At 51.8% G+C, this 23711-nt stretch overlaps 1 protein-coding gene across 1 annotated transcript; it reads right to left on the minus strand.

Moving 5' to 3' along the window:
• Positions 1–109: 109 nt before the first annotated feature.
• On the minus strand, positions 110–22986 carry MAP4K1 (mitogen-activated protein kinase kinase kinase kinase 1). The gene is made up of 31 exons (XM_049786585.1): positions 22888–22986; positions 22660–22717; positions 22452–22542; positions 21714–21778; positions 18099–18154; positions 17966–18013; positions 17822–17864; positions 17660–17732; positions 16520–16651; positions 15884–15946; positions 15460–15541; positions 14898–15014; positions 14666–14744; positions 14191–14249; positions 14072–14115; positions 13950–14000; positions 12308–12350; positions 10525–10687; positions 10347–10429; positions 9486–9570; positions 8287–8363; positions 8132–8192; positions 5859–5967; positions 5713–5771; positions 5471–5574; positions 3499–3673; positions 3215–3277; positions 2726–2815; positions 2560–2630; positions 1362–1417; positions 110–179 (listed from the first exon to the last, which is right to left on the minus strand). The coding sequence occupies exons 1-31, from the start codon at positions 22984–22986 to the stop codon at positions 110–112; spliced, it is 2469 nt and encodes an 822-aa protein (XP_049642542.1).
• Positions 22987–23711: the final 725 nt, after the last annotated feature.

Genomic DNA, 23711 nt, shown 5'->3' on the forward strand with positions numbered 1-23711 from the left:
CTGAAATTGTGTTTATTCCGAGACAAGAGTAGCTCATGACCTCTGTGGTTTGAGTCTATTGAAGAGGGAGGCACGGGGTCTGGCTCCTAGTACCCCCGGTATCCTGGACTTATTCCTGGATGTAGAGGTTGCTGGGGGCGGAAGGATCGCCTGCTGGCCGCGTCTCCACCACCACAGGCCTAGGGAAAGAAGAGCGAAGCAGTTCAGAAACACTCTGTTCATAAAATCAGTCACTGGTTGAGAGGCTGTGCTGGCATGTGGCCAAGGCACAGGAGTGAAGACCAGACTGGTTTCTAAGGTTGTGGAGAAAATGGGGATCAGTAGATGGCATAAGGGAGAGCAGCAAGGGTCACCTTCCCAGGAAAGCCCCACCCCCATCCCCAGTGCAGAGACAGTGGAATTTGGAGAGAACTCAGGAAGAAAGCTTATGAGAGGCAGGGGATTGGGTCTGGGCATAGAGAGCCTGAGCAAAAGCATTCCAGGCTGAATCTGGGGGTGGCTGCAGAATTTGTGAGTTTTTAGACTCTGGCTGAGGAATATTTGAACCTCAGAATAAAGACAAATAGTAAGTAGATCCATGGAATAAAATGGAAATTATATTTTTTAAAAGCGGGGTCTCCTAATTTCTTTGTGTTTAGACTCCATTGAGCAGTGCTCAGGGCTTACTCCTGACTCTGTGTTCACTCCTGGAGGAACTCTAGGAATTATTGCACATGCAAGGAAAAAGCCTGACTCCTGTACTATCTCTTCAGTCCAGCAAATAAAAAAAATCTAGGAAAATATATATCCACTGGAACCCAGGGGTTCATCATATTTTTATTAGGGGAGTGAGGAGATAGGGGCCTGGGACCCTACCCAAAGATGATCAGGGATTATTCTTGGCTCTGTGCTCAGGAGTGACCCCTAAAGGTACTCGGTGTCTATATGTAGTGCCAGGGATTCAAAGGAGGGTCGATAGAACGAAAGGCAGGTGCCTTCACTCTCTCTCTAGCCCAACAAATGTGGTTTTAAAATGGTTATCACCAGGGCTGAAGAAAATACAGTGGGTAGGGCGCTTGCCTTGCACACAGCTGACTCCAATTCAACCTCTGACACCCAATATAGTCTCCCAAGCACAACCAGAGGGGATCCCCGAGTGTAGATCTTGGTGTCACTTCTGAGCATTGCTGGGTGAAGCCCATAAATATAAAAACAAAAAGGAAAGGAAAGAAAGTGTCTCTATTGCTGTTGAGGGAAGAGATGGAAAATAGCCTACTGGGGGAGAAATGGAAGAGGAAGACCAAGCCAGAGATGGATGCCCACTCCACATCAGAATCCCCAGCCCCCCCCCACATCTTCTGTCCCCTTTCCCCGGACTATACCTGGGGGAGCCAAGCAGACGAAAGGTGAGGGTAGGGTCTCTCAGCTCCTGTAACAGCTGGGGGTCAGGAAATAGGTGTCAGGATATACTTACTAGACTCCTAACATTTTTTATGGGGCAGGGGGTTGGGCCACACCCAGCAGCCCTCAGAAGTTACTCCTGGCTTTTTGCTCAGAAATCACCCTTGGGGAGCCCGAGAGATAGCATGGAGGTAGGGCATTTGCCTTGCATGCAGAAGGTCGGTGGTTCAAATCCCAGCATCCCATATAGTCCCCGAGCCTGCCAGGAGCGATTTCTGAGCATAGAGCCAGGAGTAACCCCTGAGCGCTGCCGGGTGTGACCCAACCCCCCCCCAAAAGAAAGAAATTGCCCTTGGAAGGCTCAGGGGACCATATGGGATGCTGAGGCTATAACCCGGGTCCATCGCATGAAAGGCAAATACCCTACCACTGTGCTATTGTTCTGCCCCCCCCCAACTCTTACAGGCACAGATAGATGTGTCTAAACTTCTAGATCAGGTCCCTGAACAAGTCATTTTTGCACGAACCCTCACCTGCTATGGTCCCTGAAAGTCTCATACCCTCTCTGGGATTCTTAATTCCCAAACTGAGTAACTACATCTGGATAGGTGACTGCAAAGACTACAGGACAAGCATGTCAGGGCAGGGTCTGGCTCATCGCCTCATGAGCTGAGTACATAATTGAGAAAAAATAGGGGGGCCCGGCGGTGGCGCTGGAGGTAAGGTGCCTGCCTTGCCTGCGCTAGCCTAGGACGGACCGCGGTTCGATCCCCCGGCGTCCCATATGGTCCCCCAAGAAGCCAGGAGCAACTTCTGAGCGCATAGCCAGGAGTAACCCCTGAGCGTCACAGGGTGTGGCCCAAAAACCAAAAAAAAAAAAAAAAAAAATAGGGCACATAAAAGGAAAAATTCTTTGCTGGAATCCAACGCCAGAAGTCTAGTCCAAGGCTGTTTAGCACCCCCATATCTCTCTGAGGACCCCCATTTTGTAGCTGGGACACTGATTCTGGACAGAAGCCAAGTCCTTGCAATGTGACCCAGGGGAACTCCTGGCCTGAGAGGCCCCGGGCAGAGAAGACATGATGAGCTGGGGGGGAGGTGGCTTTCCATCTAGTCTTCACCCCTCAACTCATTCCTCTAACCTATCTGATGGGGCAGGAGGGGTGAGGTGTGACTTACCTGGTCGGAACCCATAGCCCACACCTGTACCCCGTGTTTCCAGAAGGCCTGGAGCCGGTCCCCCACCATAGCTGGAAGGAAAAAAAAAAACAACAACTATGTCAACCTGTGACAGAACCAGGCTCCGCACTCAATCCCCCTGGGCCTAGCCCATCCTTGCACCTACCCACAGCCTCCACTGCTTCAGTCATGGGGATCTCTGGAGCACGAAGGCCTGGGGCTGGGGCCCCCTCTGGAGTCACCAGCTTCAAAGACCCTAAAAGGGACAGAGAGAGGGGTTTGAGAGAAGAGTGTGGCTTTGTTTTTGTTTGTTTGGTTTTTTTTTGTTTTTTTTTTGTTTTTGGGCCACACCCGGTAATGCTCAGGGGTTACTCCTGGCTATGCGCTCAGAAGTTGCTCCTGGCTTGGGGGACCATATGGGACACCGGGGGATCGAACTGCGGTCCGTCCAAGGCTAGCACAGGAAAGGCAGGCACCTTACCTTTAGCGCCACCGCCCGGCAAGAGTGTGGCTTTGAATGGGGACACACAATATATCCAGGATGAAATGCAGAACAAGACAAGGGCAAAACCGGGAGGGGGTTGGCATTTCTGAGACCATTTCTGGGGTTGGCATCCAGAAACAGGGGCAGAAATAGGTCGAGGAGGACCCTTACCATCCATCAACACCATCACCTTGTCTTCCTCAACCTGGGTCACCTGTACTGGTGCCTTGTGCTCTGTTTAAAGGATGAAGATCGAGGGACAATTTCAACCCCTTCCTGCCTTCCTCTGGGTTCCTAAACTAGCAGGCTAAGTTCCAGCCCCTCTCAACGCCCCAGGCTGGATCATCAAATGATAGAACCTGCCTTTTCTCTCGTCTAATCTCTCTCCCCTTGAACCCCTTTTCCAACTAGGCCCAAGTTAAGCCTTCCCAGCCACCACCCGCAGCCCCACACACCGGTGCTCGTCTCGCCCAGCCAGCAGGAGAGCTCCCCGAAGCGCACAGTGTGGAAGAGCACTGACTTCGCCGGCCGCCCTGGGCTCACGCCGATGCACACGGATGGCAAGTCGGACCCGGGCCGCGTTAGCAGCGTAAACACAGACAGAGGCGTGGGGAGCGGGAACAGCACCTGCTGCAGGTGTGCACAGGGAAAGACGGAGCTCAGATGGGATGTGGGCGGGGCATGGGCGGAGTCTGTTATGCAAATTCAGACGGGCGTGGTTTGTGGGCGAGGTTTAGGGAGACAGGGCCTTGGTCCTTGCCTGGTGGGCGGGACCACAATGGCAGAGTCTTGGGGCGTGGCCAGCTGTTGGTGACCAGGATCCTTCCCAGATGTTTCCTGGGCTCTTAGGGAGGTGCCATTTAGAAACGTCAGGTGGAGTGATAGCTCAACGGTAGGGCGTTTGCTTTGTAAGGGGCCCGACTTGGGTTGGACCCAGATTCGATTCCCGTCACCCCATATGGTCCCCCGAGCCTGCCAGGAATGATTTCTGAGCATAGAGCCAGGAATAACCTTAGTACCACAGGGTGTGTCCCAAAACAACAACAAACAAACAAAGGAACAAAAAATGTCAGGTGGTGAGACCTCAGATAGCTTTGGTATAGAGTGTGTGGTCTCGAGTGGATGTGCTTTCAAAAGGGGGGTGTATGCCATCTTGATAAGAGAAAGGTAGTAGGCCCCCCCACCCACCCAAGGGGCGTTGGCCTCAAAGACAACACCAGAGCTGACTAGCTTATTCTTCTTCTAGCCTGTCGCAGGAAGGGAACTCCTCTCTGTTATACAGCAGGTAAACCCCTAAACAGTGCAGCCCATAAACAAACTTTCCAGCTCCTAGAATCACTCTCTCCTCTCCATCATGATTGTTCCCCATAACCAGAAGTCAATTGTTCTCCATGACGGTGAGTCCGCTTAAACGTTAACTAGCTTATTTTGCTTCTATAACTTGCTTTACTGATCACAGCTCTCGCAGTCCTTCCTTACCCACTGTTCCCACTGTCTGACAAAGATGTGTTTTTTGCCTTTGTTCACTCATCCCTGACTATCCTTGGAGATGCTTTGGACAGCTGCTTCCTGTTGTTGGGAGGCTAGACCTCTCATGGTCGCTGGCTTCTGTAATAGATTCCCAATTAGGCCTGAATGGCGCTCACTGTGTCTCATTGAAACTCCCTTCCTTCTAACACTTAAAGGCTCAAAAGAACTGAAGGTCATATAGTGCGTAGGGCACTTGCCTTGCACATGGCTGACTCAGGTTCAATCCCCAGTACCCCATATGGTCCCCCAAGCCCACCAAGAGTGATCCCTGGTTGTAAAGTCAGGAGTTACCCCCCTGACCATGTCTGGATGTGACCCAAACTCCCTCACCCCTAAAAATGATGCCAAGCCAGATGATAATACAAGAAACCAAAAACTTGCTTCCAGCACCCAGAGTACCTGGGACACAGATTCCCAGTACTAGTTCAGTTTTATAGATAAGAAAACAAAACAAAACGAAACAAAGTGTTGGGGCCAGAGCTATAGCACAGTGGTGAGGGCATTTGCCTTGCATGCTGCTGATCTGGGTTTGATCCCCTGTATCCATATAGTCTCCAAGTCTGCCCAGGAGTGATTTCTGAGCACAGAGCCAGGAATAAACCTTAGCGCCTCTGAATGTAGCCCCCCAAAACAAACAAACAAAAAGAAAACAAAGTACCAGGGCAGGAGAGATTGTGGATAAGAGCTTGTTTTGCATGTAGATGACCTGGGTTTGATTCCCGGCACCCCGTATTGCTCCCTGAGCTCCACCAGGAGTGATCCCTGAGCACAGTCAGGAGTACACACTTAGCATGGCCTGGTAGGCGGGATCTTGTGGGTTGGGGCGGAGCCTCTGGCAAAAGTGTGGAAGGTCCTGCCCACCAAATCCCCCAGAATTTTCTGTTGCAAGATGCCTACCCGAGCCACCAGGAATTTGCTCATGGGCTGGTACCACTGAAACAGCACCACCGAAGTCTCCAGTGCCCCACACAGGAACGGACCCCCGGAGCTTGCACCTTCTGCTGTGAGGGTTGGCAAGGACAGGGTAAGGGCACCCCTTTCTCTCCCTCCCTGTCCCGACTCTACCTGCATCCTGCAACCCTCCTATGTGAATAGGATGCAAGCCACCTCCTCCCCACACACCAGGGCTTCTCTCTCACCCACACAGCAGGCACGGCAGCCTTTGGTGTCCTGCATCTTGGAAGAGACCATGTTCCTTCTGCAGAAGAAAGTGGGGTAAGGTGTGTGCGGGTGCGGTAGCCGGAAGGGGAGAAGAGGGACCTGTGATGCCCTTGGGAGCTGGTACCTTGTCAATAGCCAATGGGGGCTAATATGAGCGATGGGGCTTCCTGCCCTTGTCTCTTTTCTTTCCAGCAGACCCAGGATGCTATGAGAATACAGGTGGGGAGTCTTTCCTGCAGTGTATGTGTATTCGGGGGAAGCAGGTGTTATAGGACCCCTGAGTGCCCCCTTTCCCCCTCATACTTTGATCCCATCCCTTTGCCAGAAATTCACCAAATCTTCAAAGTACTTTTCACTTATCCACCTTCCATTCAACTGGTTTTTTATTTATTTAGTTATTTTTGAGCCACACCTAGAAATGCTCAGAACTTACACCTGGCTCTGCACTCAGGAACCACTCCTGGAGGTTTCAGGGAACCCTATATAGAATGCTGGAGATTGAGCCCTAGTAGGCCTCATGCATTCTGTCTCCACAATTTATTTCAATGCCCACTATAGAACAGGCACCATGTTTGGCTCTGCGTACAATGATGAATTAAAACTTTTGGGCTATTGGTGGTGGGAATGTTGCACTGGTGAATGGGGATATTCTTTTAATGACTGAAACCCAACTACAAACATGTTAGTAATCATGGCACTTAAATAAAGATATTTAAAAAAAAAAAAAAAGAAAACGTTTGGGCCAGAGAGATAGCACAGTGGGCAGGGCTCTTGCATTGCACATGGCCAGCTTGGGTTTGAGCCCAGGCATCCCAGAGGGTACCCCAAGCCAGCCAGGAGTGCTCCCTGAGCACAGAGCACCGCCAGGTGTGACCCAAAACAAAAACATTTTTTTTTCCATTTTGCAGGGACAGTGGGAGGCCTAAGGTGTATGTGTGTCTCTAAGTTCCTTCCCCATTATTGCCTGGACCCATGAGCACTGTCAGAGTGACCCTGAGGGCCTCCAATATTCTGAGCCCAAGTAGAGTCACATCACTAAGGTGCAGCATTGAACTGCCCAGCCCAGGTGTCTGAATATCATCAGAAGTGGCCCCCAGGCCCTTTGAGCATTGCTCGGAGCCCTGAAAATGTATTTTCAAGACCAGTATTACTGGTTGCCAAATGAGAAAGTACAGAGCCTCAATCAGATAAAGTCACATATCATGAAATTCAAGAGGAGGGGCTGGAGTGCTAGCACAGTAGTAGAGCATTTTCCTTGCACGTTGCCAACCTAGATGGAACCGGGTTCATTCCCTGGCATCCCATATGGTTCCCCGAGCCTACCAGGATCGATTTCTGAGCACAGAGCCAGGAACACTCCCTGAGCACCACTGAGTGTAGCCCAAAAATCCAAAACAAATAAACAAACAAACAAAAATCAAGAGGAAGGGCATGAGAGATATACAGTAAGTAGGGCGTTTGCCTTGCACATGGCTCACCTGGGTTTGAGCCCCAAGACTCTCTAGGGTTCCCTGAGCCTTACAAGGAATGATCAGAGACAGGAGTAAACCTAGAGTACTACTGGGTGTGACCAAAAAATAAACAGCTTTAAGAGGAAACACACTTTCAACTTTAACTATTCATAGACCAGACAACTGTTTGGCTTGGCATTTACTAGTCAGCTAGAAAGAAATTCTTGGGGCTGGAGCAGTGTGGCATAGTGGTAGGGTGTTTGCCTTGCATGTGGCTAACTTAGGATAGGCTGCGGTTCGATCCCCCAGCATCTCATATGGTCCCCCAAGCCAGGAGCGATTTCTGAGCGCAGAGCCAGGAGTAACCTCTGAGCATCACTGGTTGTGGCCCAACCCCCTCCCAAAAGAAATTATTTGGGGCCAGTGATAGCACATTGGTAGGGCATTTGCCTTGCACATAGCCAACCAAAGAAAGACCTGGGTTTGATTCCGGCATCCCATATGGTCCCTGAGCCTGCCAGGAGTGATTTCTGAGCACAGAGCCAGAAGTAACCCCTGAGCATTACTGGGCATGACCAAAAACAAAAATCAAACCAAACAAAAAAGAGTAATGTTTATTCTAGAAATGACCTCAAAGCTGACTGGAAAGCTAGATAGATAGAACAGAGATAGAGTTCTTGCCTGGATTGTGCCCGGCTGGAGTTCAATCCCCGGCACCCTATATAGTCCCCCAAGATCTACCAGGAATAACCCTGAGCACCACTGGGTGTGGCCCCCCAAAAAAACCAAAGAGAAAACACTTAATCTAAGAGGTAAGAACTATATATAGGGAACTTCCTTTTCACAGTTGGAGAAACACGAGGGCGGGTGTTCCCTCCCTCGGGCCCACAGAGAAAATGTGACCCCACTTCTGACCCCAGCCCTCCCTCATTCCCCAGAGACAGACCTGAGAGGGACATGAGGACGTTGCTGATTGAATACACCCAGGTTGTCCTGCTAGGAAAGAGCTGCAGAGAGGGGAGAGAGGGCGCCTGTCAGAGCCCTACACCCCAACTCCAGCCCTCACCCTCAATCCCCACTTGCTTTGCTGCTGTTCCTTACCATCTCCAGAGTGGCCTCCTGATCATTCCGGTTCAAGATGAAAATGCCTTCCTCTGCCCCGAGGAGCAGGTGCTGGTCTGGGGGACAGATGGAAAGATCTTGGGTCCTGCCTCCTCCTGGAAACCTTCTCTGATCTCCTTCAAACCCCCAACCCCCTAGGGCTCTGCCGCATGCTTAGATGCTCAGTTCTCTGATTCAACATTCCCAGCCTGTTTCCCCAACTCTGAATAAAATCTTGTCCCACTCCCAGTTCAGAACCCCAAATGCTAACCCATCTCACTCTTAATTCTACAACCCACACCCTCAAAGAATGTCGTTTTCAGCCCACTACCATCCCCAAACTCACACTAGCTCACATTATCTGCCCAAAAGTCTTGTTCCCTAACATTGTCCCTTTTCTGCTACATTCTGATCCCCAAAAGTCCTCAGCCCCTACCCCCAAAAAAGCTCATTCCATTCTCTATCATTAACCTCTAGCACAGGCTAAAGAGATTCAACTAGGGCTGGAGTTATAGCACAGCGGTAGGGCATTTGCCTTGAATGCAACCAATCCAGGACAGACAGTGGTTTGAATCCCGGCATCCCATATGGTCCCCCAAGCCTGCCAGGGTAATTTCTGAGTGCAGAGCCAGGAGTAACCCATGAACACCACCGGGTGTAACCCAAAAACCAAATAAATAAATAAATAAAAATAAATAAAAATAAAAGAGACTTTGAGCCAGAAAGATCGCACAGTGGTAGGGCGTTTGCCTTGAAAGCAGCCAATCCAGGACAATCTTGGTTCGAATCCCAGCATCCCAGATGGTCTCCCGAGCCTGCCAGGGGCAATTTTTGAGCGCAAAGCCAGGAGTAATCCCTGAGCACGACTGAGTGTGACCCAAAAACAACCAAAAAAAAAAAAATAGAGAGAGAAAGAGAGAAAGAGAGAGAGATATTCAACTCTCTCCTCTTGCACTCCAAATTCAGACCTTCTCATTAGAATCAGAACTCCCAAACTTTCAACTTCTCTCTTTTTCTCTTTCAAGGATTCAGTCTCAGCTTCCTTTTCCCTCCACCCACCTTGGATCTGACTCCCCAGTGTCACTCTGGGCTCTGGCCCTATTGGCAGAGCCTCCGCCTTACTTGACTTAAAATCCTGCTGGTTCTCCACCTAATTTTTCATTCATCCCATAACCTCCTGGACCTCCTAGAGTGCTCACCCTTGGTGGAGGGGTGTGTCCAGGCAGCTGTACTGTGGATTCGGAGGGGGCAACCGCTGAACAGCTTGACAAGGGGAGCACAATCCTGCGGGTGTGGCAGACAAATCAAGCTGGTTAAAGCCCTGATTCGAGAGGTCAGGCTCTCTTCCAAGGTTTCCAACCTTGGCAAACTACCCACCCCTCTGTGCCTTGGTTTCCCTGCCTGTGAGGCGGGCATGACAGCTTTGTCTGGGAATGCTCCACTTGCTGTGCAAGTCTATGTCCTGGAATGATAGCACAGCGGTAGGGCATTTGCCTTGCATGCAACAGACCCGGGATGGGCCTGGGCTTGATTCCTGAGTCTGCCAGGAGCAATGCCACATAAAGTTGGTGTGGGAGCTGGAGAGATGGCTCAGCCAGGTTTGCAAGCAGGGAGCCAGGGTTCCATGGTATGTGAATGAACCCTGCTGCTGTGTACCCTGCTTCGAGCAACCCCCTGAAGCACTGAGCCCAGAGTGGCACTGGGCTCAGGTGGCACTGAGCATCATTCAGTGTAGCCCCAAACAAACAAGCAAAAATGCTACAGATAGCACAGCAGAAAGAGCATTTGCCTTGCATGCAGCTGACTTGGGTTCTATCCCCAGCATCCTATATGGTTCCCCAATCCTGTCAGGGGGGATTCCTGAGTGCAGAACCAGGAGTAAGCCCTGAGTACTTCTGGGAGTACCCCCCCCCAAAAAAAAAAACCAAACAAAAGACTCTCAAGAGGGTTGTCTGGTCAGGGGATGTTCTCAACAAATGCCTCCCCCCCCCTATATATATTCCCACTAGTCTCCCCCACCTCCAGGCAGAGATGGGATACCCAACCTCATTGGCCCTCACCTTTCTCTTCATCTTGTCCTTCTTAGGGGGCAGTAGTGGGGGTTGGTCAGGGTCCCGGGAGGGTGGGTTCCAGAGTGAGGGTTCTGAGATGAGAGGGAGGAAAATCAGCCCCCAAAGCTGTCCCCCTTTTCATCTTCCACTGCTCCATCCCTTCTCCCACCCCAGCTCACCCTGTTACCTGAATGGGCCGTGAGGTGGGGGCTTCGGGTGGCTGGGAGAGGCCCCCGATGGGGCATGCGGGGGGGAGGCCCACTGGCACACCGGACCAGCACCCCTGGGCTCAGGTGTCCATCATCTACGGGGCCACCAGAACCATCATCTGATGGGGACCGGAACTTGGGCTTTGGAGAGAAGGAGGGAGTATGTAGAAATATGTCAAATAATGAGAGGGGCCCCCTATACCCTCGACTTCAACACAGTTTCTGATGCCAGAACGGACTTTATTAGTCCATGGCTCTGACACTCCCCACAAAATCCCACCTCCACCCTGCCTTCCCCTCCTAAACCACGCCCTGCAGCAACACTTCAGCAGCTTAAGGGTTAAAGCTAGGGCATTCCAGCCAGGGGTTCCTAGGACCAGTTACTGGTCTGGATCCATAAGGCTATTTTTTGCTTGTGGGAGCCAGAGTAATAGTACAAGTAGAGTATTTGCCTTGCATGTGGCCAACCAGGGTTTGATCCCCAATACTCCATATGGTCCCCTGAGCACCAACAGCAGTAATTCCTGAGCACAGAGCCAGAAGTAAGTCTTGAGCACTGCTGGGTGTGGCCCCAAGGCAAAAATGAACAAACAAACAAATGAATAAATAAATAAAATTGGGGCTTGGGTGTTACACCCCACTCAGGAAGGGCACACATCAGAAGTGTTTTTTAACCTTCTTAGGTGTTGTGCACTCCTGAAAAAGAATTATTTGCCAAAAAGGCCCGCTTAGAGTAGTCAAATCAGTTGACCCTTTGTGTGGATTGTTTGGCTATAATTCTTTTTTTTTTTTTTTGTTTTTGGGCCACACCCGTTTGACGCTCAGGGGTTACTCCTGGCTATGTGCTCAGAAATCGCCCCTGGCTTGGGGGGACCATATGGGACGCCGGGGGATCGAACCGCGGTCCTTCCTTGGCTAGCGCTTGCAAGGCAGACATCTTACCTCCAGCGCCACCTACCCGGCCCCGTTTGGCTATAATTCTAAACGTGGCTGTAACTATCTCTCTCTTTATTTTTGACCATTATTAGAAATCAGGCCTCAGTATTTCTAACAAAGAAGGACAGTGCCAAAAGCCCGCCAAAAGTATCCTGCTGAGCTCTCTTTGTGATCTCTGTCTCCCCCCCCCACTTCCTTAAAGGTATCTGGTTTCTTTTTACCTGTCTCTTCATATGCTAATTCTAGATTTAATCTCATTGGTCTATCCCCTTTTCCTTTCTCCCTGGCTACGCCCCAAATATCCGTCTATTTAAGGCCCAATAAAGCCTCTGGCCTCTCTCTTTCTGGCCTCACCTCTTGTTTTCACCATGTAATTCTGTGTGGTCTCATTTATTTCATATTTCATAATTCATATTTCATATTCGCCCCTTCGTGCTCCCGCTTGACTCCCAGTGGGAAAATGAACCCACTAAGGTTTGCTTAGGCACTTTTATCTCATCAGGATAAAAGGTCTGCAGCACTTGGGGAGAAGGTCCCAGTTAAGCTGAGTTTGATGCCATGTACACATATGGTTCCAGAACCCCACTAGGAGGGATCTCTGAGCACAGAGCCAGAAGTAAATCCTGAGCACCACCAAGGGAGCCCCCCCAAACAAAACAATAACAAAATTTTTTTCCAAGGGTCACTATTATTAATTTCCTGTAGATTCGGGAAACTACATGCTTATTGCTTTGTACTGATCCCCACCCCACAGCTCTGAAGGGTTCTGGACATGTCCTTAGTCCCCTGAGTCCCCAGTGCCCCATCTCTGGCCCCAGGTCTTACCTTGGGGGGCAGTGGAGGAGGTAGATCGTCTGCAGGGGTGGGGCTGCAGCACAAAGATGAAGTTAGCAAGTAGGAGACAGGGGACAGGACAGGAGAAAAGTGGGGTGATTAGGGGTGAAAGGTTGAGGTCAGATGAGCAAGAAGTTGACTGGGTAGAGTCAAAGGTTAAAGGGTCATGGTTGAAGGGTCACTGGCTCCTGGCCATCAGTGGGAATCTTCAGGACCTCCTGAATCATGGAAAGTGGAAGTGGGGTCCAGCCCTTTGCAAACATGAGCACCCTGAAGCTGCTGCTGGGCCAGAAGGGGCCTGAGCTGACCACTAGGGTTAAGACCAGGGTCTAGGGCTGAGCATCCAGCCTGATGGAAATTTCCTGGAATCAACTAGGGTTCAGTCTGAAATGGGGTAAGGTGATGGCTTGTGGCTGAGAAGGTAGGGGAGTCAGGTGGGTGGGAGCGGCAACTGGCCTGCAACTGGCCAGTTTGGCCTGCATGAGACAGAGAGGCCCAGGCCTGAGCTGGAAGAGTGGGAGGTCTGTGTGGACACTCTACCTAGGTCAAAAGTCACTTAAGGGGGCCGGAGAGATAGCACAGCGGTAAGGTGTTTGCCTTGGATGTAGAAGGACAGTGGTTTGAATCCCGGCATCCCATATAGTCCCCCGAGCCTGCCAGAAGCAATTTCTGAGCATAGAGCCAGGAGTAACTCCTGAGCGCTGCCAGGTGTGACCCCAAAAAACAAGCAAAAAAAGTCACTTAAGAAAGTAGAAGCGGGGACTGGAGTGATGGCACAAGTGGTAAGGTGTTTGCCTTGTACATGTTAACCTTGGATGGACCACGGTTAGATCCCCTAGTGTCCCATATGATCCCCTAAGCCAGGAGCGATTTCTGAGCGCATAGCCAGTGTAATCCCTGAGCGTCACCTGGTGTGACCCAAAAAGCAAAAAAAAAGAAGGTAGAAGGAGGGGCCGGAGAGCTTGCACAGTGGTAAGGGCATTTGCCTATCTGACTCAGGATTAATCCCCCCAATCCCATATGGTCCCCCAACCCTTCCAGGAGTGATTTCTGAGCGCTTCCAGGTGTGGTCCCAATAAATAAACAAACGAACAATGGATTGTAGTCAGATATTGGAGTTAAAGGATGAAGGAGCTTATAGTGAGGTTCCAGGAATGGGAGCAGATATGTGAGGAATAAGTGGGACTGGAAAAGGGCAGGCCCAAGGACAAGCTAGACAAGAGTTTTTCTTAAGGAAAGGGGGACTGGGGTGGAGCCAAGACCTGATGGGGCGGGGCCAAAAGAAGGCGGGGCATGTGTATTCTAGGGAAGGTGGGACTAGGTGGGGCCAACGGACTGTGGGGCGGGGCCAAAGTTGTCAGGTAGGTGGTGCCTAGAGAAGATGGGGCATGAGTCTTTCCTAAGGAAAGTGCAGATAAAGTGGGTGGAGCCAAGAGATGTGGGCGTGTCCACGGCCATGTGGGAGGGGGCTAAAGAAGGCGGGACTTGAGTCTTTCCTAGGGAACTAGGGAAGTGCAACTGGGTGGGGCCAAGGGAAATGGGGCGTGGCTAAGGCCCTATGGGCGGGGCCTAAAGAAGGCGGGGCTTTATCTGTCCTAGGGAAGCCGGGGCTGGGGCTGGCCTGCTTGCTCACATGTCCACGTCGTCATAGTCGTCGTCCTCCTCCGACTCTGAGCACTGCGGCCTGGGGAGAGAGAGGTTTGAGCCCCGAGGTCCACTCAAGGCTCCCCACCTCCCATACTGCGGGCCCCTGACCTGGGGCTGCTGCTCCGGAGGTTTCCCAGGGGCTGCAGGCGGTCCTGTGGGGAAGCATGGACTCAGTCCAGGCAAGGGATGGGGTGTAGGGGCTCGGGGCAGAGCGGGGCTGGGCTCACGCTGTCAGTGGGGGGCCTGGGCTCCACTCTTCTGGGCTTCCGGAACTCCATGTGCCTCTCTGCAGGGGACCGAGGTGGGGAGAGAAAAGGGTCGCATTGGGTGTGAGTCGCATTGGGTACTGGGGGGCCAGGAGATGCTGATTGGAGCTGCCTCTTAAGGGAAGGGATCTTGGGGTGGGTCTCATGTGGGGGTGAGGGTTGTGGAACAGAGAGGTGCAGCTCAGAATGGTTCCAGAGTGCAGGGAGAATCCATTGGCATTTCAAGGTTCTCAGGGATTCCTGAGGACCCCTTGGAAATTGGGGCGCTGCTGGGAAGCTTCATGGGGTCTGCATGAAGGGTAGAAGGTCTGTAGAAGGGTGGGGTCTCTAGATCCGTGCAGACAATGTGGGAGTCCCCAGAAGTCTCAAGGAGGGCATAAAGGGGGTCACATAGCTCTGTTTTAGGGGTGCCCAGGCTTGGGAATCCTCTACTCACGATAGCAGTCTGTGTCTGGGATCCCCAGTGAGCTGGATCGATGGGTAGATCTGATTCGCCGGGGGATGGCTGGGGGAGGCTGGGCAGAGCAGAGGGGTATCAGGCCCCTATTTGAGCCCCAGGTTCTCCTGAAACTCTGGGGTCCCACCCTGTGCCTGTTCCACTCCTCCTTTCTAAGAGAAGTAGCTGGAGGGCACCATGGGGGGCATAACTTTCATCTCTGCATCCTCACCTCAAGCTCCTCCTCGTCCACCTCAGCTGTGGGGGCCCCCTTGCCTGGGTTCTTCAGTTTGTCCAGCAGGTCTAGGATCAGGCCCCGGTTAAGGCCAGGCTGGGACACCAGTTGATGCTGAGGAAAGGGGGCAGTGTGAGCAGATAGGGCGAGGTGGGAGGAGCTGGGACAGAGCCTGAGACAAGGCCAAGGAAGGGGAGACTGAAGAAGGGAAGGGACAACAGGGACCTGCACTATGAGGGGACAGGAAGGAGGTTGGGTCTGGGGGAAGCACTTGGAGAAGTCCAGGAGTTCCAGCACATACCCTGGAATACATCTTTGGATGCTGAGAGAATTTGTGAGTCATAATAACTCACAGGGAATAAAGTCAGGGGATGGGTACCATTTGGAGAGAATTGGGCAGCTGAGCAAAGGAAGGGATTAAAAGCTTTGAAAGGACCAGGAGAATTCTGTGGAATTGAAACGATCCACATCTGAGGAAGTTGTGGGCAGCCCCAAGGAAGGATGCCAGGGGCAAGGATTTGGGGCCATGGCAGAGGAAGGGACAGAGAGGGTGGTTTACACTGAGCATCTTGGTGGCGCCAGGCCGCTTCTTGGGGTTCTTGGTAAGTGTGACTTTGACAAAGTTGTGGAAGGCAGCCGACCTTGGAAGAAAGAAGCCACATTATGGTAGGGACCAGAGAGAGAGAGAGAGAGAGAGAGAGAGAGAGAGAGAGAGAGAGAGAGAGAGAGAGAGAGAGAGAGAGAGAGAGAGAGAGAGAGAGAGAGAGAGAGAGAGAGAACAGGGCTGAGGCTCTCCAACCCGGGCATAATCCCCCATACTGCATATAGTTCCCCTGAGCACAGGGCCCAGAATAGTCCCTGAGCACCCTCAGGGTTGTGGCCCAAGCCCTCTCCTCCCATGTTGTGTAATGAGAGTTCCCAGATTTCTGGCCCTGTAACCCCCACCCTTGCTCTGCCCCCTTGGTACACTCCCCCTGCCATACCATTTGCCTTTGTCCTTTAGTCGGGGAGGCTGGTAGCCACTTTTGGTCATGAGGAAGAGGACTCTAGAAGGAAAAGAGAGACAGTGGGGCTCAGTCTCCCAGTGGGGGTCAGACCTCCTGGCCTAAGGGGTCTCTGATAATGTAGAGTTTGGCAGAGATCCAAGTGAGGGTAGAGAAGGACTTCTTCATGGGACACACTCCAGCCCTTCAGAGAGAGGCCAAGGTGGGATCCTGGGGCCAGGGAGACACACAGGGGTGAGGGGTATATGCCTATGAGCCCAAGCCCAGTTTGATCCCTGGGTCAACATGCGAGCACCTTTCCCAGCATTGCCGGCAGAGTCCTGGAGGAATCCCAAGAATTTCCGAGTGCAGGCCATGGGGCTCTGAGCACACCCAAATGGCAGTATCCCCAGCAGCCAGGGTCTAAGCAGCATACACACTGGGTTTGTGGTTACTTAAGTCCCCTGAGCACTGCCTGCAAGGAGTTGTCTTGGGGGTTCCTTGCTACAGAGCTGATGAAAAGGCTTCCTGAGTTGAAGACAGCTTTGGCTTCTCAGATTACCTCAGAAGATGGGTGGGGGTCCTGCTGAGGTCGGGGGTCATGTCAAGGGGCAGGAGGGCAGCGGCTGCACCTACCTGAGAGGGTGCACATCAAACAGGGGGGGCTGCAGCTCAGCCAGCTCAATAGCAGTGATGCCCAGGGACCAAATGTCACACAGCTCATTGTAGCCGCCCTTCAGGGCCACCGCTGCCACTTCTGGAGCCATCCTATGGGCAGTGATGCTCAGACAGTCCCAGGGAATAGGGACGGGAGAATGACAAAGTGTGGACATGGGACATAGAAGGACGCAAGAAAGAGACATGGGGGCCCGGAGAGATAGCACAGCGGTGTTTGCCTTGCAAGCAGCCGATCCAGGACCAAAGGTGATTGGTTCGAATCCTGGTGTCCCATATGGTCCCCCGTGCCTGCCAGGAGCTATTTCTGAGCAGACAGCCAGGAGTAACCCCTGAGCACCGCCAGGTGTGGCCCAAAAGCCAAAAAAAAAAAGAAAGAAAGAAAGAAAGAAAGAAAGAAGGAAGGAAGGAAGGAAGGAAGGAAGAAAGAAAGAAAGAAAGAAAGAAAGAAAGAAAGAAAGAAAGAAAGAAAGAAAGAAAGAGAGAAAGAGAGAGACATGGAAGGCAGAATGAAGGGATGGGTAAAGAGGTAGAGCAAAGGATCAGAGGGATAAACCAGCAGAAAGGACCTTTGCCTTGTACACAGCTGCACACATGTTAGATCCCCAGCATCCCATATGGTCCCCAGAGACTGACAAGAATGATCCCTGAGTATAGAGCCAGTAGTAAGTCCTGAGCATAGCTGAGTATGGCCCCAAAACAAACAAACAAACAAACACAAAAAATGAGTTAAAGAGAGGGCAGGTATACACTCAAAGGGCTGGGGTGCATGTCCCACAGACATAGGCCGTGAATTTGCTCCTTGATTATGTGACTCCCTAACCCCAGGACTGTTGACCCAAAACATAGCAGGAGTGGATGAGAACAACAGAAAAGAAAGACAGAGAGCACCACAGACAAGTAGAAAGAAAACTCCAGAAAGAGACCCAAAGCTAGAAAGTAGCAGAAATTTCTAGCTGAGAACAAAGCCAAGCACCCAGCAAAACAGGAGGGGACACAAGGGCAAAGCTTGAGGGACCAGAGAGCCACAGAGACAGGGGAAGGTTCTGGAGCAGCAGGCAAGGGCAGCCTCATGCCCCCATGCCTGCCAGCATCCCTCACCAATAGGGGGTCCCAATGAAAGACAGACGCCGAGCCAGGGTTGCACCGATCTGGGCAGAGATGCCAAAGTCAGCTGGAGATGGAAGGAGCCAAAGTGAACTGGGGTGTCCCCAGCCAGTCCCCCTCTACCCTCCCTTGCCCCTACCCTCCTGCCACACTCACCAAGTCTGACCTCCCCTGCATTGTTGATGAGGATGTTGGCTCCCTGGAGGGTGCAGGGGGTGGTTAGAGGCAATCAGAGCTCCCCCACTGAGTTCAATCTAGCCCCCAAGTTCTAAACACCACACAGCACTTCCTGCTCAGTACCTTGATGTCCCGGTGGATCTTCTTCTGGGAGTGCAGATAGGCCAGTCCCTGGGGAGAAGCGTGGACACAGGGCTCAGTGACTGGCACCTGCAGAGGACCCCACCTAGCCCCCCACTCTCCCATCCCTCCTCACCTGGAGCACTTCCCGGCAGACGTAGCCAATCTGGAGCTCAGAGAGGGCACCGGTCACTGCAAAGGTCACCCCAGCAATGTTGGGTGGGAACTGAGCCCCAGAGCCATGGTCACCACCCACACCACTAAGAATGGGCCACAGCAGCATAAGGGAACACAGAGGGGGATTCTGGGACTGGAAAACAGGGGAGACAGGCTCATTCTACAGGCATCTTTAGCACATCCACTGTGGGCCAAGGCCCTGCAGATCAAACTAGAGGGACAGGGATGGGTGCTTGGGTAGGAAAGCGCTAATATAGTTAGAGCCACTTTGGCACCAGGCACCAAGGCAGCATCCCTTACAGTAGCTGAGACATGAAAGCAATCGCAGGGTCTATCTATAGATGATCGGAGAAAGACAATTCAGTATCCTGATACAAGGGAGTACTGGTCAGAAGAAACCAATTCCCATTCACAAAAATGGAAGGAGCTGGGGGAGTTAAGCTAAGAGAAAGAAACCTGCAGGATTATGCCAAACACTGGATGATTTTATCTATTTATGCAACATGAAGATCTAAAATTGACAAACAGGGGTCAGAGTGAAAGCACACGCCCAACCCAGGTTCGATCCCCGGCATCCCATATGATACCCTGAGCTGCCAGGAGTATTTCTTTTTTCTTTTCTTTTTTTTTTTTTTTTTTTGGTTTTTGGGTCACACCCGGCAGCGCTCAGGGGTTACTCCTTGCTCTATGCTCAGAAATTGCCCCTGGCAGGCACAGGGGACCATATGGGATGCAGGGATTCAAACCACTGTCCTTCTGCATGAAAGGCAAATACCTTACCTCCATGCTATCTCTTCAACCCCGCCAGGAGTATTTCTGAGTGAAGAGCCAGGAGTAGTCCCTGAGCAATGCCAGTGTGACCCCCCTGTAAAAATCACCCCACGCACCATATCTCCAGCCCCAGGTGAACTGGGTGAGTCTGAATCGGGGTAGCACAAGAAATAATTCAGACCAGGCTGTGGGTGAAACACGTGTAGTCTGGCAGTTTTCTCCCTAGTGTGGACCCCTTCTGCCTGCCAGAACTACCATTTTTATTGAGTACAGAGATCCACCCTGGGTGGGGCAGTAAAACCACCCAGGTTCACAAGTAAGACAATCTTTGTTTGGGGTGAAACCAAGATGTAAACAAACAGATACAAAGAAACCAGGGATTGGGCCAGAGAGATAGCACAGCAGTAAGGCACACAGTGATTTGAACAGACAGTGGTTCGAATCCCAGTATCCTATATAGTCCCCTGAGCCTGCCAGAAGCGACTTCTGAGAGCAAAGCCAGGAGTAAACCCTGAGCACCGCTCGATGTGATCCAAAACCCAAAAACCAAACAACAACAACAACAAAACGAAGAAAACAAAAAACAAAAAAACAAACCAGGGATAAGCTTTGTTTTAGGTAAAATAAGGTATAACCCAACAACCCCCAACCCAAAATACATACATACATACATACATACATACATACATACATACATACATAAAATTGCTGGACAGAACAAAAAGACAAACCAGGGCACCCTGATGACAGAGGACAATGGGGGAGGGTGTGAGACGAGTGGGGGTGGGTGAGTGAAAAGAGAGTAATTCTTGCCCTCCAGGAGAGAACGTTCCAGTAAAATAGAGCTAGTGACAAGGGAAGAGATAGTCCAGTAGGCTCTGCACATGCTTTGCATGCCAGAGGCCCCGGGTTCCATCCCTAGATCTGCAGGGTTCTCTGAGCGCTGCTAGGCACAACCCTCTGAGAGAAAGGACCAGATAAAATGAAGAGCCTGCAGGAGGGGTACAGGGGCTTGGAGCACCCGCCTTGCAAACACATGGTCAGGAGTTCAAACCACCAGTGTCTCATGTGTGCTTTGTTTGTCTGGGTCTGGCAGCTCAGTCCAGCTCTGAGCCCCACACCACAAGTGAGCCCCAGCTGCACTGCAGCCAGGCCAGTATGAACCCCACAAAAATGGGTGCACATCCCTTACCAGAAAGCACCACAACTTAAAAGAAGTGTGACACCTGGTAAGAACTATGTGGCTAGCCCAGTGCCCCCTAGTGGTCAGCACAAACATAGTCCCCAATACCATGTGTCTGAGCACCCCCAAGAAAGGAGGGTAAGGCTCAGTGAGCACTGTAATGGAGTGTGCCACCCCCAGAAAGTACTTAGCCAGGTGTCTGTGTCTGTGCCACCCTGGAAATCACAACAGCAACAAAAAAATGTGGGGGGTGGGTGGCGGGTGGAATGAAAAGAGACTATTTATGGGAGATGCCAATATGGAATATGATGGCATATAAAGGAAAGAGTATGGAGGCTCAGGGTGACCTCTGATAAGAGTAGTCCTGAAGGCCACTCAGAGGAGGTGATGGGGTACAGTCTTTCCTGGGGGTTAGGCAAGCAAGTGTAATGATCGGGAGGCTAGAGGGGGCCTGGTGGCTTAGAAGGCAGCTCAGCATAGGGAGCAGGCTGGTGGGCTCAGGGGGTTGGGAAGCAGGTTAGACTCCAAGAGCTGGAGGGACTCTGAACTTCTCCTGAGTGGGAAATGCAAGTTGTTGCCTGTCAGGCCATGGGAAGGCTGTGAGGTGACTTTGCAAAAAGGGGAAAGGGAGAGACACAGAGAAACAGAAACAGATCCCATCTGAGAGAAGAGAGGCGGTCAGAGACCAAGAAGTGGGAAGGCAGCTGGGGGAAGAAAAGTAGGAACAGAGAACAGACAAGGCCTCAGAGATGAGTGCATCAGCTGTTGAAGTACCTCCTTTCTGTTTCCCAGAAAGATATGTTGTGGAGGGGCATACCCAGCAGTGCTCAGGGCTTACTTCTGGCTCTGTACTCAGGGATCACTCCAGGTATTATTCAGGGGACTGCATGGCTGCATGGAATGCTAGGGATCAAACCTGGGTGCAAGACAAGCATTATCTCTCTCTACTATCTCTCTGACTGTATTCTCTATTTATCATTTATTTTATTTTATTTTAACTTAGGTTTTGGGTCACACCCAGAGGTGCTTAGGGCCTACTCCTGGATCTGTGCCCAGAGATCACTCCTGGCAGGGCTTGGGGGATCATAAGCAAAGCAACTCCCTATTTACCTTACCCTCCCTATACCACTCCAGCCCTGTGCTCTCATATGAATAAATTCCTTTTCTGTCCTTCCAGGCCTTGGACAGGAGAAGAAGAAAAAGGCTAAAGATACTGGAGAGGGGCATCAGCTATTGGGAGGTACAGCTGCCTCACTTTCAGATTCACCAAAGGAGTGGAAGCCAGCTAAGCATGAATCAGAAATCCAGTCACTCATCCCACACGTGGTCCCTTACTGGACTCAGAAATGCAGCAATATTAAAATGCAGGCGCCACCCCCACAGACTCACAGTTCCTGATGAAAGACGGGGAGGGGAACATGGAGGGGACCAAGCCTGCAGAGAGAAATCTATCCCACTGCAGTGGAAAGAGTGTCTGTGAGAGGGGGTTCAATGAGGGGATTCCTGGGAAGCAGGCCCCACTCACTCAGACGGCCTCACCTGGAGGAAGGACTCTTTTGTAGGAGACACAGAGCTGAGCAAGGAAATGTGGCTGGATAAGCATCCGGCCTCTCCTCTCACCTTGGTAGATATCCTGGAGAGAGCCGGCCCCACAGAATTCCATACAGATCCAGAGTTTCTGCAGCCTACGACAGTCCCAGAGAAGTCAGGTCCATGGCTCCAATGCCCTGGATCCACTCAAAGCACAGACCACAGTCCCCTTGGGTCCAGTCCCAGGAGAATGTCAGCAACAGCAACTCTACCATTAGCCAGGGCCCCCCTCTCACAGACACTCTTCCCACTGCAGTGAGATAGACAAACTTTCTTTTTATAGACAGGGAAATTGAGGCTGAGAGACGACATGTACATTCAAGGTCAGTAAGCCAAATGGCCCACGAAAGACACACTTTGGGGCCCCCTGCTAATCTGGGATACTGGGCAGAGGTCCCAACATTGCAGAGGTTTGGAGGGAAGAGAATCTCCAGGAACTATACAGATCTAGGGGGCAGGGGACATTATAAAGGGATCTGGGGAATGTTAACTTGGGCATCTGGGAAGTTAGAGGGCAGAAAAGGGCTGTCCAAAGATTCCTTTGGGAAGAGAATATGGTTTCAGATTTGGATCCTTTTGGTCAGAAATGGGAGTTCTGGATGGGGAATTCAATCAGGGAACGCTCTCATCAGAAGCACTGAGTTTAGAACTCGGGATCAAGTTGAGGGATGCCCAGTTAAAAAACAGGGGTACAGGACTGAAGGTACGAGGGTGTGGGTTGGGGGTGAGAGGCCAGGTGGGGTTCAGGACAGGTGGTAAGCACTTCACCAGAGATAACTCCCATGGTAAGCCACAATATTGGCATGCCGGCAGGTCTTCAAGATGAGGATTTCCTTCTGCAGCGTGGAGACATCATCATCTGTGAGGAGAATAGGCGAGAAAAGGCACCTCAAGGGGAGGGCAAGGGGGACAGAAGCCCAGGGTCCTGGGATGAGAGAAAGAAGGGGGACAGAGTCCCGGGGAACCTTCTCCTTACCAGGCTCCATCTTCACCATCTTCAGCGCCACCAGGTCTCCTGACACCTTGTCGCGAGCCTTTTCCAAAGGGGAGTTGGTAGTTAGGCAACCTAACTAACTACTAAGAAACCTGAGTTTCTTCTTAGCATCCCATCCCGAGCCAAAGCAGAGCACTGAGCCCCTCCTGCCTTTACCCTTCACCCCCCATGGGTCACAGGTTGGAGGGACTGGAGGAAGAGGGTCCTCACCTTGTACACTTCCCCATAGGTGCCTCCACCCAGCCGCTGTAGCAGATCATAATGGTCACGGGGGTCCCTATTAAAGATGTCGGGGTCCACCAGGTCCATCCCTGGGGCCAGAGCCGGGCCCAGGGGCCAGCAGGGCCTCAAGGCTCAAATGCTGGCACCTCCCTCCCTCTCTCCCAACAGCCTTGCACCCGCCCCGGCCTCCACCCCACCGGCTGTGGCCTCCCTGCTCCCCACTCTCGTTTCCTGCCCCAGCTGCAAGGCTGTGCAGCTGGCTCCACCCCTTGTCCCCTGAGAGCCTGAGAGGGGCAACGAAGCCTGGGGACCCAGGGGACCCCCTCTACCTCAAGGCCCTGGCCTGAATGTAAACTAGATGCAAAATATCTACATTTAATCCCAGAGCTGGGCAGTGTGGGGTGGGGTGGGCTTGAGGCTCTGATACCCTTCCCCCTTTCAAGGTGGCAGCTAAAAACCACAGTAGAACCTCTCTGAAAGCTGTGGGTTTGGCCACAACCGGGAGATGGCAGGTCTTCACGGGGATGACCATGCAGTGTTTGTTGATCCAGGCTCAAAAGTGCACTGAGTGGTAGCAGAGTCTACCTGCACATGCCCAGATGCCACTGTACACTCGTGTGGTCGTACCCTGACCAAGCACCTTGGTGTCTAAAACCCCAGGCCTGTGCATTCAAGCCCGCAAAGTGCAGAACCCTACATGCCTCAAGGCCCTTAAGAGTCGAACTAGACTTTGGGAGTCCAGTGGACAGTGGGTATGATAGATCTGGAGGGCTCCTACTTTTGGGGTGAAGCTGGAATGTGTGTAAAATAGA

Source organism: Suncus etruscus, chromosome 14 (genome assembly GCF_024139225.1).
Source record: "Suncus etruscus isolate mSunEtr1 chromosome 14, mSunEtr1.pri.cur, whole genome shotgun sequence".
NCBI lineage: Eukaryota > Metazoa > Chordata > Mammalia > Eulipotyphla > Soricidae > Suncus > Suncus etruscus.